Source organism: Phacochoerus africanus, chromosome X (assembly GCF_016906955.1).
Source record: "Phacochoerus africanus isolate WHEZ1 chromosome X, ROS_Pafr_v1, whole genome shotgun sequence".
Classification (NCBI taxonomy): Eukaryota; Metazoa; Chordata; class Mammalia; order Artiodactyla; family Suidae; genus Phacochoerus; species Phacochoerus africanus.
Window position 1 is genome coordinate 110492131 of NC_062560.1, and position 15634 is coordinate 110507764.

General features: G+C 56.7%; 1 protein-coding gene across 1 annotated transcript; it reads left to right on the forward strand.

The window, feature by feature from the left end:
• Positions 1 to 39: 39 nt before the first annotated feature.
• SASH3 (SAM and SH3 domain containing 3) lies at positions 40 to 15347 on the forward strand. Its single transcript, XM_047764932.1, has 8 exons — positions 40 to 277; positions 8559 to 8654; positions 9105 to 9251; positions 11324 to 11465; positions 12626 to 12774; positions 12882 to 13091; positions 13230 to 13380; positions 13897 to 15347. Exons 1-8 carry the CDS (start codon positions 221 to 223, stop codon positions 14085 to 14087), a joined length of 1143 nt encoding a protein of 380 aa, XP_047620888.1. The 5' UTR covers positions 40 to 220; the 3' UTR covers positions 14088 to 15347.
• The last annotated feature ends 287 nt before the right edge of the window (positions 15348 to 15634 follow it).

The window sequence follows — 15634 nt, forward strand, 5'->3', positions numbered from 1 at the left end:
GGGGCTGCGATTGCTGTAAGAGCAGGTCACGTGACGGGGCTTCCTGTATGCTGCTGCCGCCGGGTGTCCATGGCCCGCACCCCCAAGCTGCCACTGCAGCAATCAGAGTGGCAGCCAGAGGCTCAGTCCATGCCGGGCCCCCTGGACAGTGCCGGCGAGGCTGAGCAAGAGGCCTCGGCGTCTCGACACCTAGGAAAGCGGACTATCACCAGGGTGGACCATGTTGCGCCGTAAGCCCTCCAACGCCAGCGAGAAGGAGCCCACTCAGAAGAAAAAGGTGAGGAGCATCTTTGTGAACTCACTGCGTCCTTCCCTCTGCTCTCTCAACCCACTTCTCCAGGACTCACAGAAGTGGGAAGAGCCAAAGGCCGTATGTTGAGTCTGCAGGCGAGGCCCAGTCTCCCAAGGGCAATGGGACACGGGCCCACAGGTTGCTAGAGTCACAGAAATACAGAAGGGACTCAACATTCTAGAGAAATGGAGGTACCGAATGCACGCTTAGAAGTTTCTAGAGTGGTAGAAATGCAACCCTTTGGTGATAAGATTGAGACCTAAAATGGGTGGGCTAGAATCCTAGACTAGAACTCGAGAATGATAAAATACAGTTCTCAAGCTGAATCCTAAGACTGTACTTAATTAAGTTTCTCTCCCGCCACCGCTTCTGCCTGAGCCCGCTTCTCAGGAGCCATCTCCTTCAAAGGGCGCCACCGCCGGGGCCACCCAGCCCGGAGCCATGATGCTCCCAGGGCGCCTGCACTTTGCCGGAGCCCAAGATCTGCCCACTTGGTTCAGCTCTGATGTAGCTCCCGGGGCCCACAGGAGAGGAGACCCACCTAGAGATGGGGCCCAACAGGACTTCCAGACTCGGGGAAAGGGCCTCCAGACTTGCAATGGGATGCGGGGGGGGGGGAGGGGCGCAGACAGGTTTTTCCCAGGAGGAGAGAAATTATTCGTGCAGCCTGAGAAATGAAGCTGCTGAGATGGGGAGTAGGCGTGAGGGCCAAGGAGGAAAAAATTGAGGAAAAAAATCTGTGGGGGGATTTTAAAGGCCAGGAAGAAAAGTAGCTGCCACAGGCACCTGAGGTATTCATCTTCCCGGAGCCTTGAGGCCCAGACTAGAAGATTCCTTGACTGGCTGTGCCACAGCTAGTTTTCACTAGTTGGATTTGAGAATTTCTGGATTTAATTCTTTGACTTGATGGTAGGATCCTCCCAGGCAATTAGCAAGTACCTCCCGCTTATCCGGCAGGATCCCAGGACCATCCCCAAGCAGGCCTGAACCAGGTCCAAGAGGCCAGGTGTAGCCACAGGCCAAGGTTCGGGGCCTCCAGGCTCTCAAGGTGCCCTTCTCCCCCTGGAGCCCTGCCCAGGTGCCTCTGGGGGAGCCCCTTTGTCAGGGGAGCAGCTCCCGGGCGGGAACGGAACCAGCTGAGAAGCTGAGCCTCGGAGCACCAGGGTGTACATCCTGCTCATCTCAGGACCTGGGGTGGCTGCCACTTCCGGCCGTACTCTCCCCACCCCAGCTGCTTCTCTGAGGCCGCCGTGGAGGTGGGGGGGGGGGGCGGGGGGGGGCGGGGAGACTTGTGATTCTTCACCCAGGCTGGGTGGGCCCTGTCGGAGCCCTGCCCGGGCCCGCTAGCCCCGGCAGACCCCCCATTGGCCGCCTCTCCTCGGAGAATGGGTCCACTTCCCCTTGCCCTCAGGCTGATGACGGTGGGAAGCAGAGACCGCTCTAGACACGGCTGGGCCCCAAACCACAGGGGAGCTGAGCTGGAAGAAAGAGTCTGAGAAAGAGCTGATGCTCGGACACTGGGACCCTGAGCCGCCTCAGGTGGAGGCGCCCGGAGGCTCACAGAAGCCCGAAGCCCCGTCTTCTTTCCTGCCTCCCATTATCCAGACTCTGTGTTTTGATGGCGGGACCTCTGGGATTTCCCGCAAGCCTCTCCTGGAAGATTCGAGGCCATTGTGGCCCTCTGAGGGCCCTGTCCTCTGGGGGAGCATCATCCAAGCAAGCCCCACGTCACCCCTGCAGAGTCTGGGCCCGCCTCCAGACCCATTCTCCAAACTCCGGCCCTTGAAAGTGCCTTTAGGAAAGCCAACTTTGGAGTTCCCATCATGGCTCAGTGGCTAACGAATCCAACTAGGAGCCATGAGGTTGCGGGTTCGATCCCTGGCCTCACTCACTGGGCTAAGGATCCAGTGTTGCCGTGAGCTGTGGTGTAGCTCACAGACGCGGCTCGGATCCTGCGTTGCTGTGGCTCTGGCATAGGCCGGCGGCTCCAGCTCCGATTAGACCCCTAGCCTGGGAATCTCCATATGCCACGGGTGCAGGCCTGGAAAAGACAAAAGGCAAAAAAAAAAAATTAAAAAATAAAAAAAATAAAAGCCCACTTTCCCGAAGGTGGAGGTCCGGAGGCAGGCACTGTGACATGGGCCTGTCCCTTCCCCTCAGAGCCCCAAGGTGACGTGATAGAAGGGAAAAAGCACAAAGGCCAGAGAGGCCTCCCTCTCCTGCCCCGCCTCTCCTCTCGAGTCTGCTGAGCAGAGGGTGTGCAGGGCAGGGGCAGAAAGCAGAGCCGGAATCCCACCAGGCTCCAGCCGTAGGACCTCAGACAGTTCACTGGACAATCCTCACCTCAGAAAAGGGGGCTAGTTCCTGATCTGCCCACCTCAGGAGGGTGTGTGCCAGGGGCAATAACTGTGAGCACACTCTGTCGCATGTGTGCCTGTGCCCACGAGGGGTGCCCAGTGAGCCTCCATCCCAGCCCTGAAATGGAAAAAACCAGCCCTAGTGTTCATCGGGGCCAGGCGCCGTGCTGTGCCGTCGCCCATCTCTTAGTTCTTCACGACAACCCTGTGAGGTAGGGGCAGCTGTTACCTTTATTTTGTGCCCGAGACTCAGGGACGTCAAGCCACTTACCCAAGGTCACAGAGCTAGTAACCTGCAGAGCAGGGATCCAAGCCAAGATTTGTCAGTGTGCAGAGTCTTAGCCCCTTCTCGCTCAACCCTCTTGTCTCCCTGCTGAGCTCAAAAGCACTGGAAGAGTCTGGCGAGCATCAAAGAATCCACCCAGCCCAGATGGCCGTGGCAGGAGTGACTTTCCAGGCAGCAGAGCAGAGTCTGGAACAGGCCCCCCAGGATGGTGGGGTCAGGATGTGGCACCTACTGTGTGCATCACGAAGGATTGGGGAGACCCTCAGGTTGGGGGCACACCCCTTGGATGCCTTTTGGAGACTTTTGCCTCCATCAAGGTATCTCTCTGCACTCTCTTAGATATGCCAGGGTGTAGGAAGTGGACAGGGGTTTGTCCTGGGACCTGCCTCCACTAGGGATGATCCTACCCACCCCCCTGCCCCCACTTTGCAATACATCCCAAACCACCCAGCAGGGGAAATGGAGGGGAATCAAGTGTCCCATGCCAGCGCTCAACTGTCTCCTGCTGCAGTTTCTCCCTGCCCCCTCTTCCACAATCCCAGCACACTTCTTCCCTGGGCTTCCTTCCTACAGTGCACCTCTGCTTGACACCCTCTCGCTAGCACGCACGTCATATTTCCAGTGACTCCTCATTGGCCGCAGGCTAAAGCCATGGCTGGCAAGGGCCTTCGTGGCCTTTTCTGCCCCTCTGCCCACCCCACGCACTGGCATACCCATCATTTCCGTCACCACGCTTGGAATATCCCTAACTCTCTCTCGATCGAACACTTCCCAGGAGTTCCCGTCATGGCTCAGTGGTTAACGCATCTCACTAGCATCCATGAGGACGCAAGTTCAATCCCTGGCCTTGATTAGTGGGTTAAGGAGCTGGCATTGCCGTGAGCGGTAGTGTAGGTCGCAGATGCGGCTTAGATCCTGTGTGGCTGTGGCTGTGGCATAGGGCAGCAGCTGCAGCTCCGATTCAACCCCTAGCCTGGGAACGTCCATATGCCGTGGGTGTGGCCCCAAAAAGCCAAAAACAAACAAACAAACAAACAAAATGGAAATAAACCCTTCCCAGCTCCACCTAGAGAAACCCTGATCCCCCCTGCACAGCCTAGTTCAAATGTGCCTCCTCCTCCACGAAGCCCTCCAGAGCCCTTTTTCCTCCAGGCTCCCACCTACTCTCCTGGTAGCTTCCTTCAAATACCACCTGCAGTCGCCATTGCCCTCAATCCCCTTCTTCTTCTTTTTTCATGGCAGCACCTACTGCATATGGAAGTTCCCGGGCCAGGGATCGAACCCACACCTCTGCAGCAACCTGAGCCGCTATGATCAGATTCTTAACCCCCTGTGCCACAGCATAAACTCCTCAGTCCCCTTCTATATGAAAGGGTGACTTTGTGAGCTCTGAGCACAGCAAGGAGCACAGGCTTCCAGAGTTATAGACATGGGTTCCAAACCCTGCTCTTCCCTTGGTCAGCTGTGTACCTGCCTAGGATGCTTAATTTCTCCAAGGCTCAGTGTCCCCAGCTGGCATGAGTGGATATAAGACAGGGCTGCAATGAAGCTGAAGTGAGCTGGCATGCACAAAGTGCATGCCGGGCACAGGGAGGTGTTCCACCCCTCATTACTGGATTCCCACGCATGCCCAGGTCAGGGCCTGGAGCCCAGAGGGCGCTCAGTCCGTAACTGGGACACTGAAGGAGCTGAGAGGGTAGCAGCAGAGACAACCTGACAAGCTGAGCTTGCTTAGGAAGCAGGGGAAGAAGATGCCAGTGGGGTCAGTGTGAGGCTCTGAGGAGCCATCAGGGGAGGCTTCCTGCAGGGGGCAGCACCTTTAAAACTGGATTTGAACAATCTTTTAATTGAAGTATAATATCCATACAAAGACGTGCATACATCATAAGCGTAGCACTCAATGAATATCCCTAAAGCGAACATCCCCATGCAGACAGCACCCAGATCAAACAGAGCACTGCCAATAATCCAGAACCTTCCTTCCCTCGTGCCCTCCCCTCACCCGCCAGTCACTACATGTCTCCTTGCCCCAAGAGCAACCACTCTCCTGACTTCGAAGAGCCCGGATTCATTTGGCGGCTTTTGAACTTTCTAGAAGAGGGACCATATCATATACTCTGCTGGCGGGTCCCTTCTGCCCAACGGTGTATCTGCGCACGTCCTCCTTTTGTTGGCGTGAGCAGCATGGAGCTCGATGCCATGTGCCATTCCACAAGTCTTTGGATCCACTCCACAGTTGATGAGCATTTGAGTTATTTCCAGTTACATTGGATTCTGAAGGTGGGGAGAGCCTAAGGTTGACAGAGAGAAGAGAGGAATGTTCCAGGTGGGGACCATGCTAGGTTAGAGCCTGGAGATGGGTCAGAGGAATGCCTCCCTGAGAGAGTGCTGTGTCGGGTGCTCACCCCTTTCACCCTCAGGACAACCCAGTGAGGTGGGTGCTCTTATCTTCATTTCACCCATGAGGAAAAGAAAGCCCAGAGAAGTTGAGGAATTCACCCGGTTTTACACAGCGGGTCAATGGCAGAACCCAGATGTGAACTCTTGTTGGCCCACGCCAAGTAGAGACTGAGGTTTGGGGAGGTGGAATAGGTCATCGGAGGGCACACATGCCAGAGTTGAACTCAGCAACCTCAGATGCCACAACAGGAGTTCTTTCCAAGAGGCCCAAATGCTCCCCTTAGACACGAAATGGGGGCCAACGGTGCTACTACTTCCCGCCCAGGAGCTCCAGGAAGCCCTCAGCCACGAGGGAGGCCGGGCAGAAAATCCAAAAAGGCTCAAGAGTTTCCACGCACACCTGGTGCGAGGTGGGGTTCATTTCAGGCTCATAGAAAGGCATTCAGGATATTTGGGGCAGCTTCTGAATTTAGAGGCGGGTGGGGCCAAAGGCCACCCCGGGCCGGTTCTCACCCTCAGTCACCCAAAGAACGTGTCTGGTCCTTTCCCTGATCTGGGCTGAGGAGCGGCCAGCCAGGCTCGAGACCCAGCACCAGTCCCGTGGACATTTTCAATTGTTTTCTCCCGTTTTGAGCTAAAGCTGGGACAAGCTATGAGGTCCCAGGAGCCAAAGGCGCCCGTCCCAGCCCTCCTGCCTGCAGATTAATGACAGGAAAAGGAAAGAGCTGCAATTAGGGGGCAGCTCGGCAGTGAGTTTACTCTTCCCCAACAAAGCCCACTTCCGGCCCCACGCCTGTCCTCCTGCTGGCTTTCCAGGCTCGCTGGTCCCTGGGGCTTCAGGGGCGACTCTCAGCCTCCTGGTCTCAAGACCAGACTCGGGGTTGGTGGCGGGAAGGCTACAATAGGCCCCATCAGCCTGAAAATAGCAGCCCAGCCTGCCCTCCCTGGGCCCAGGCCAGCCTGGTGCCCACCCTCTCTCTGTTCCCTCTTTTCCAGGCAATAAGAGGAGGAAGTTATCCAGGCAGCTGCATCCTAGCCATACAAGAGCAGGAAATGGATGGAAGGTGGAGGAGAGGAGGGGAAAGCAAGGGAGAAATAGAGGGAAGCATAGTGCGCAGGGAAAAGCAGGGGAGGAGATGCATGGGAACAGGAGTTGTCTCTCCCTGTTTTCCCCTCCCTGCACCCACTCCCCAGCATCGCTGGAAGAGGCTTTCTCCCTGAGGCAGCAGGTGCCTCTCCCGGAGGCCTTCATGGTAGTGGTATCTGCTTGACCTGACCGCTGACCCAGTGTCTGGTCGGCTAGCTGGCTGTGACCTCTGGGAAGGTGTGGCCACTGCCCCTGATTGCTGCCGCCTTGCTTTTGGTCCAGACCCAGCAAGAGAACTAAAGGGCTCCCCTGCGGTCCCCAGGAGCTGGGGCCAAGGACGTGTATGTCGAGGGGGCAAGTGAGATGACTCCTGCCCTGGGGGATTGTCACTGGACCCCCTTCGTAGGAAAGAGGATGTGAAACTTTCAGCTTTGTGCGGGTTTGGGGCTTCAGTTCCTCAAGCCCTTATCGCAGGCGTCTGCAGCCGACCCCCACTCTATCTGTCTGGCCATCTGTGAACCCCGGTTCCTGTGTGTATCTCTGCTCTTGACTGTTGGTCTTGATTCAGGCTCAGCCTCCACTTCTGGTGTCTAAAGTCTGCCCTCCTTACCTGGCCCCAGTTCCTGCTGCTATCTCGCCACGTGCATACATGGACAGTTAAGACAGCTCATTTCCTGAAAGTAGGCTTGTCGGCAATGTCGACTGAAAAAGAAAAATGCGTAACCTAAAAGTTGCGAATTATGTGTTATTCTCGGACCTGCTGAGATCTCTAGGCCCAGGAGGCAGTCTGGATTACAGTTGTGGGTTTTTTTTTTTTTTTTTTTTGTCTTTGGTCTTTTTAGGGCCGCACCCACGGCATGTGGAGGTTCCCAGGTTAGGGGTCGAATCGGAGCTGTAGCTGCCGGCCTACACCAGAGCCACAGCAACGCCAGATCCGAGCCGCATCTGCGACCTACACCACAGCTCAGGGAAACGCTGAGCCAGGTATTGAAATCACGTCCTCATGGTTCCTAGTCGGATTCGTTTCCGCTGCTCCATGACGGGAACTCCTGGATTACTGTTAATGAAAAGAAACCAGACATCTCAAGTAAATGAATTGAGCTGCACTTAGAAAAGTGTAAGGGAAGATGCAAGCGTCTGGGATCTTTGAAATCATTCCTTCAATAGTACCTGAGCTATCCGGGGCCAGTATTCTTTCCCTTCCCAGGTCCCCTCGGGGTGCACCATTGGGGTTGGCTGCAGTGGCTCTCTGCCTCCATCCTGAGTTCCCTCTGGGCTCACCAAAGGGGGCCGGTAGTGGCTGATGGCTTGATGATGGCCTGGCGCAGCATCCTTTGTTTGCTGATATGGCAGCAGCATCTTTCATTCACAGAGCCAACAATAGGTGAGGCCTAAAACTCTGAAGACTGGTACCCATCTGACAGTAGCCAGCTCATCTCGGTAGTGGCCAAGATTAAAAGCAGAGATAAAGAGAAAATGGCAGTTTTCTTTTACTAGACTAGCCCCCATCATTTGTGTCCCACATCTGTGGGCACCTTTTCTGAAGAACCCTCTACTGTGGCTTTCCAGAAAGCCTAATGCCAGGTCTTACTGGGCCCTGGGGGGTGGGCGGGGAGGGGAGGATTGCCTTCCTTTTCTTAGGACACTGAGGCATCAGGCTGGAGGCCCCCGACGTGTTCGTCACCATTACTGTCCCAGGAAATCATGCTTGGGGAAGACTCAGAGCCTGGAGGCCAGGCTGTGGGAGGGCTTGCTCTGTTGTATAGAGGAGACACGGTTGGCGTAGCCTGAAGTTTATCTCTAATAGGAGAGAGGTGTTTGCTCAAACTCTCTTTGTCTTTCACTACAGGGTTTCGAGGCCCAAACTTCAGGTACTGGTGGAAATGTGGGCTTAGTCTAAGGCCTGCCTGGGGTTGAGTCTCCTGAGGTGAGGAGCTAGCTCTGGGGCCAGCATCAGGGGCTGCTCGCAGCTAAAGAACAGGATGAAGCCAGGTAGCTAGAAGGAGGTCTTGCAGCTTGCCCTCCTCCGCCCTGGGCTTTCAGGCTGGGGTGTTGGGAGCGGGAACAGCTCTTGGCTCCTTGCTCGGCCGCCATTTTTTTTAGCACCACTGATGGCAACACCTCTGCTTCTTCCAGCTCTCACTTCAGCGCTCCAGCAGCTTCAAGGATTTTGCCAAATCCAAACCCAGCTCCCCTGTGGTGAGCGAGAAGGAATTTAATCTGGATGATAATGTGAGTGTCAGAGCCTCCTTGGGGGACCTGGCAGCCAGCCCTGGGTGGGGTGCGGTGGGGAGGGCCGGAGGGGTCCCCGGCAGGCAGCCAGCCCTTGGGGGGGGGAGTGGCAGGGAGGGACAGAGGAGAGGAAAGAGCATTTTAGGATTGTTGAGGCAAAGCCTTTTTAAATACAATAGGCCCCTCTCTGCCAGCCCCCAAAATTCTGGGCCCTAGGACCTCACCTGCATTCTTTTCGGTTGCAAATTGTCAATTTAAATACAAATGAACAGAGCGGAGGCCAGGACTTGGGCTGGGGTGGCGCATCTGGGGCTAAGAGGGGACGGGATGGGAAGTTCTCCTTCCCGCGCTTCCAGCCCCGGCCGGGACCCAAAGGCCTCTTCCTGTCCCCAAGTCCTGGACCCAGACATGGTCACCAGGCTTCCTGGATCGCCACCTCTATTGTCACAGATTCCAGAAGATGACTCAGGCGTCCCTACTCCAGAGGATGCTGGGAAGAGTGGCAAAAAGCTGGGGAAGAAGTGGAGGGCCGTGATTTCCCGAACCATGAACAGGAAGATGGGCAAGATGGTGGTGAAGGCCCTGTCGGAGGAGATGGTAAGGCCGGAGACCCAGGGGGCGGAGGGGGCGGTGGGTGGGTGGGTGGGGGGACGAGGAGGACAGGCACTGCCCTGGCAGGGTGAGAGCATGGCCTCTGTGACAGCCACGGCTCAGGTACAATCCCTGAAAGCCTGACCCAACACAAGCAGAAATTTCACCTTCAGCAGGGAGCTCATTCAGCCGAGGACCCAGCAGGAAGCAGTGGGGTCTGAGGAGGGTTAAAAGTCTGGGTAAGAGAAGCTTTGTGGGCAGGCAGGCCTGAGGAGATGAGATCGACAAAGGCAAGTTCACCCACCTCAGAGTTTTGCTTGGAATTAGTCCATAGGTTTGGGAAGGCCTGACTCAGAGAAGCGCTATGAAAGAAAATCCAGAAGGCCGGCTGCGGCCCAGGGAGGGGAGGCACAACGACAGCTGTAGGGCAGGCACATCCAAGTAGCTAAAGTCACACACTGAGTCAGTCTTGGTGTGCTTGTGGCTGGCAGAGGAGGCGCCCTGGCAGCAGTGGGCTGGAGCGGCGCCTGCTGACTGGCTCCTGCCAGCTCAGGACCGCACTTGGTCTAAGTTTCAGGAATTTTGTGAGCCAGCTGTAAGACACAACCATTATTGAGAATAATGTTTCCTGGAGTTCCCTCATGGCCCGGTGGTTACAGGATCCAACGTTGTCACCGCCGTGGCTCGGATCACTACTGTGGCGTGGGTTTAATCCCTGGCCTGGGGACTTGCATGTGCTGCAGGCGCAGCCAAAGGAAAAAAGCGAACTTATTCAAACTTAGAATTAAATCAATTGTATTCAAAATAAAAAGACTATAAAGTCAGCCTTCAAAAGTCTTCATTTCTGGGAGTTCCTGTCATGGTGCAGTGGAAATGAATCCGACTATAGTATCCATGACATTGCGGGTTCGATCCCTGACCTTGCCCATTGGGTTAAGGATCCGGCGTTGCCCTGAGCTGTGGTATAGGTCACAGATGTGGCTTGGATCAGGCGTGGCTGTGGTGTAGGCTGGCAGCTGCAGTTCTCATTCGACCCCTAGCCTGGGAACATCCATATGCCACAGGTGCGGACATAAAAAGCAACAAACAAAAACCTCTTCATTTCCTTTTTTTTTTTGTCTTTTTGCCTTTTCTAGGGCCTTGACCGCTGCATATGGAGGTTACCAGGCTAGGGGTCTAATCGGAGCTACAGCCGCCGGCCTACGACACAGCCACAGCCACAGCAACGCGGCATCCGAGCAGCATCTGCGACCCACACCGCAGCTCATGGCAACGGCGGATCCTTAACCCACTGAGCAAGGGCCGGGATCGAACCTGCAACCTCATGGTTCCTAGTCGGATTTGTTAACCACTGCGCCACGACGGGAACTCCTTCATTTCCTAATTGTTGTACTACCTTTCCCAGTTCTCAGTGCCCTTGAGGTTACTGGCATCTACAGTCTGTGATGCTGCTCTTTCAGTGACGTCACAGAGGTAGTTCACCGTTGACCATGGTGGGGGCGGGGGCAGAGTATTTATTACACAGGCATTGGCAACTACTACAAATCGGGGCTTTTATTCCCAATGAGCTAGTTGTGAAAGAGTTCCCACCGCACGGAGGTGTAGTGAGAGAAAAGCGAGGCTGACTTGGCTGTGGGCTCCCGCCTGGCCCTAGTTCTCATCTGTAAACTTGGGAAAGTCGAGCGCATATCCTCGAGTGAGGATTAAACGAAATCCTTTGCCTGGCACATAGGAATACAGTCCAAATAATGACTCCAGGGCCACGATCTGCCTGACGCAGCCTGGGTAATGGCTCTGAGTCCAAAATGGCACCAAGGCCTTTTCTGAGTGTACATTGGCATTGCAAGCTGATGAAGCACGTTCACAGGGCGCCCCAGTCGAGCCTCATTCCCTGACGAAGGTAGAGCAAGGATGGTCAGTTCCACTTTACAGAAGAGGAAACCAGGGCCCGGAGGGTGCCATGCAGCCCACGAGCTGGCAGAGCTTGAGTCAGGCCCATTTCCTCTGCACGCGGGGCTGCCCCGTGTACACCCCAGACGTGAGGCTGCTCAGGGCTTCCTGCCTCCTCTTGCACGCAGGGAGACACTCTGGAGGAGGGCTCAGCCTCCCCGACGTCTCCAGACTGCAGCCTGGACAGCCCTGGCCCTGAGAAGATGGCGCTGGCCTTTTCCGAGCAGGAGGAGCGGGAGCTCCCAGCACTCAGCCGCCAGGCATCCACGGGTGAGTAGGGGAGGTGGTGGGGGAAACACCTGCTGAGTCTGGAGAAAAGGACCTTTACCGTTTTCCCACTGGGCCCTTTCCCAGCCCTCTTCACGATAAGTTCTCACCACAGTCTCATGGGGCTGATACTATTTTTATTCCCATTTGATTGATGTGAAAATGGAGGCTCGAGGAGGTTAAGTGACTGGCCCAAGGTGACTCAGTCTTGAACTTAGGTCTGTGCCAGAGGAGCCTCCACTTGCTGCAGGGACCCAAGGGCACAGGAAGAAGGCCATGGTCCTCATGAGCCAGCCCACCCCCCACCCTTCCAAGGGGAGCTAGAGGCTGTGGCCCCCTGCGCCTCGGACATCCAGGCCGGGGGGGCGGGGAGAGGGCTTCCCGCTGTGAAGACTCTGCCTCATGGACACCAGCCCTTGGTTTGCTGGGCTCGGGGCCCCACTTGGCATCTTCTAGATGTCCGTGGGGCTGGACAGGAGCTCCCAGCAGCCCTGCCTGCAGGAGAGGCTTTGGGCCCTGAGCTGCAGACCCGCCGAGGCACTGCCTTTCTCTCCCTTCGGGCTAGTTCCAAGTTCTCTGATGTTTCCCTGGCTCCAAAGACATCTCCCTGCCCCGACTGAAAGCCACTTATGCCTGCTGTCACCCTGCCCTGCCCAGACAGAAAGAATCTTAAGTTTCCATGTGATACTAACTAGACGCTGAGTCTTTACTAAGTAGAGAAAGTAAAATAGTGATGCAAAGTGTGGCTTCCCAGGTGAAAGGTGGCTTCCAGGAGCACTGGAGTGGGAGTCAGGAGCCTGGAGTCTCATAGACCCAGTGCTGTGAATAATAAGCTGAGAGGCTTGTCTGGCCTCAGTTTTCCTCATCTGCTGTTCATTGGGGTGTTGGCCCAGTTGGTCTCTGGAGACCCTCCCAATTTGCCCAGTTTCAGCCATGTCTCTTACGGTCAACTATTTTCCTGTCGGGAGCCCAGAGGGGAAGCTGTGCTCCTGAGGGTGGCTGAGGAGTTGCAGTGGGAGACGAACCGAAGCCCAGCTTTCTTCCCCAACACGTATCCTTGGGGTTTTCTAGCCAGAGCCCCCCTCCCCCCAAGGCACCTGCTGGGCATTGCCCCAGCTGTCCTGGGACATAGGTGACCTTTCTCCCCGCACTCTTTCCCGCAGGCAGTGAGCTCTGCAGCCCCAGCCCGGGCTCCGGCAGCTTCGGGGAGGACCCGCCTGCCCCCCAGTACACAGGGCCCTTCTGCGGCCGGGCACGAGTTCACACCGACTTCACTCCCAGCCCCTATGACCACGACTCACTGAAACTGCAGGTAAGGTGGGCACCCAGGCCCCCTGCTGAGCCAAGGCAGGACAGGGCCAGCAGAGGCCAAGGGGCCACCTCCTCACCCCTGCTCCGTTCTGCTCTCTCCCCCCACAGAAAGGGGACGTGATCCAGATCGTTGAAAAGCCGCCCGTGGGGACGTGGCTGGGCCTGCTCAATGGCAGGCTGGGCTCTTTCAAGTTCATCTACGTGGATGTGCTGCCCGAGGAGGCCGCGGGTCCTGCCCGCCCCAGCCGCCGACAGAGCAAGGGCAAGAGGCCCAAGCCCAAGACTCTGCACGAGCTGCTGGAGCGCATCGGCCTCGAGGTTGGAGGCGGGACCTGCGCTGGTGTCTAGGAGCCAAGGGATGGGGGCCAGGGCAAGTCAGCTCCGTGGCGAGAAGAGGGGGTCCTAGGTGGGGGTGGCTTGTAAGTGGCCACGCTGGTGGCCTGTCCCTGCCCACAGGAGCACACGTCCACCCTGCTGCTCAACGGCTACCAGACGCTGGAGGACTTCAAAGAGCTGCGGGAAACACACCTCAATGAGCTGAACATCATGGACCCGCAGCATCGGGCCAAGCTGCTTACGGCCGCTGAGCTGCTGCTGGACTACGACAGTGAGTGGGAGTGGGCTGGGGAGCAGGGAGGCCTGCCCTGGTCCCGGCCCCTGAGCACGCTCTGCCCCGGTGGCCCTCTGCGGTGGGCAGGCGCTTTCCAGACCTGAATTCCAGTCTCTTGGGCAGAGCTAGTGGGCTTGAAGAAGGGGTTTTAGGAATGATGGGGCTCCAGTCCTTCGGGGTTCAAAGGGTAGATTTAGGACCAGAGGATATAAAGCATGGACTTGCGCTCTCAACATTGGGTAGTAACAGAGCCAGGATGCAAGAGCAGGTATCCTGGCTGCTAGCTCAGTGCTGAAGCTTGAGCTCCTGGGTCGAGGAGCTGGCCAGCAAACCTGCCTGCGTCTAAGCCAGAAGGGATGAGAAGGGGCAGGGGTGGTAGTGGGTACCCAGAGGGAGACACGGCCTCCAGTGGCCTTCCCAGGGTCCCTTCACCCACACGGGATCCTCAGGGCTTCTGAAAGCTTCTTCCCAGCGAAGGCCCAAGCCCTCTGCATTCCTCTCCCTCCCTGGCAGCTGGCAGTGAGGAAGCGGAAGAGGGTGCCGAGAGCAGCCAGGAGCCAGTGGCACACACGGTGTCGGAGCCCAAGGTGGACATCCCTCGCGACTCCGGCTGCTTCGAGGGCTCCGAGAGCGGGCGCGACGAGGCGGAGCTGGCGAGCGCCGAAGAGCAGCTGCACAGCCTCTCCCTGGCCGGGGCGCCTTGAGGCCGCAGTGGCTCAGGCCGAGGCCAGGCAGGCATCCTGCGCGGATGGGCCCGGCCTCCCACAGTGTCCCCAGGCCAGAGGACTGTCACTGAGCCGGCTCATTTCCCCCAGGGGTCCCCTGGGCCACAGAGGCCGGCCGGGCCCTATAAGGTGTGGCTGGAGTACACGCTGAGCCACCAAGGCACATCGTCTGCCCGACCACCTCCATCCGCCAGCTACTGACAGCACAGCCCTTCCAGTTGCATCTGCAGCAAGGAGGGGCACCAAAGGGCCACCGGGCCCCTGTCCCTCACCACCAAGGCCTCCAAACCCTCCTCACCTGCACACCACCTTCCCTTCTCACTGCTTCTGAAAAGGGGGCCGAAGTCAGTGGTTCAGGTCAACACCCGAGCAAAGTCTGGCCACTGAAAAGGACTCTTCTCTGAACACGGGGAGAATCCAGATCTTCCTCAATAAGGTTTGAAGAAAGCCACATGTATCTTTTCTACTTACCCTCACCTTAACTTTTTTTTATATAGGTTTAGCCACTAAATCACTCTCACTTGAACACAGAGTGCCTTCCTCAATCTGGGTCGAGGACTGGTCAGGATAAGAATGAATAGTCAGGATAAGAATGGCTGGTTGCTGAGGGCCTTGCCAACTCTGACATTCTGTGACATTAAATGCCTGCTGTCCTGTTACCTGCAGCCCAGGACACCAGTGGGTTTCACTGAGGGGGCTGGAGAGGCCTCGGCTCCTCCTGCTTATCCTCTGCATACCTCTGTGAGTAACTCAGGCCAAGCTGCAACTCCCCCAAGCTTAAAACAATGCCCATACCTCAGACAATGCGCCCCCACCTTCCACTCCCAGCTCCTCAATGACGTTTTCCCCCAAGGCTGGTGGCAGATGGCCAGATGTGGCTTCCAAGGATAGACCGGCCCCTCGGAAGCTGAATGCAGGTCCAGGCCGGGACAGCACAAAGCTTGACGTTGGGGAGTCTACTACTCCGCCTTTGCTCTGCTACAGGTTTTGATGTATCTTGAACTTCAGAAGGGGAGGGAGAGCGTTGGTAGGGGCCTCCCTTGATCCCAGTACCAAGTCTGTACCCTCAATTCCGAGAGTAACCCTTGTGCCCACTTCTTGGATTGGCTGCCTAGTGTGGACACACTTCTGGACCTACTACCAGGAATTCTGGTAGAAGGTATCCTGGGGGAATGTTTGGGGTGTAAATACAACGGGGTGTGGGGAGACAGGTTAGTAGCAATAAACGGTAGAACTAAATGACTGTTGTCTGCTTATTTTTCCTGTGGGGCGGGGGATGGAAGACCAGCTCGGCAAAACGACCTCCACTGCCCTTTCAGGGCCATCCAGCCCTTCCCTGAAGATGCTCCAGTGCCCTTGACACTGCTGACCAATAACCAGCCCTCCTCAGAGCTTAGGCTTCCGGGGCCTAAGCTGGGGTCTGAGAGTGGGGAGTAGCTATTTCCCACTTCCCAGAACTATTCACTTAACCGAGTGCCTTGCCTACCGCCCCAGGGAGGAAAGGGCTGTCCAGAGTCCAAGAGGGG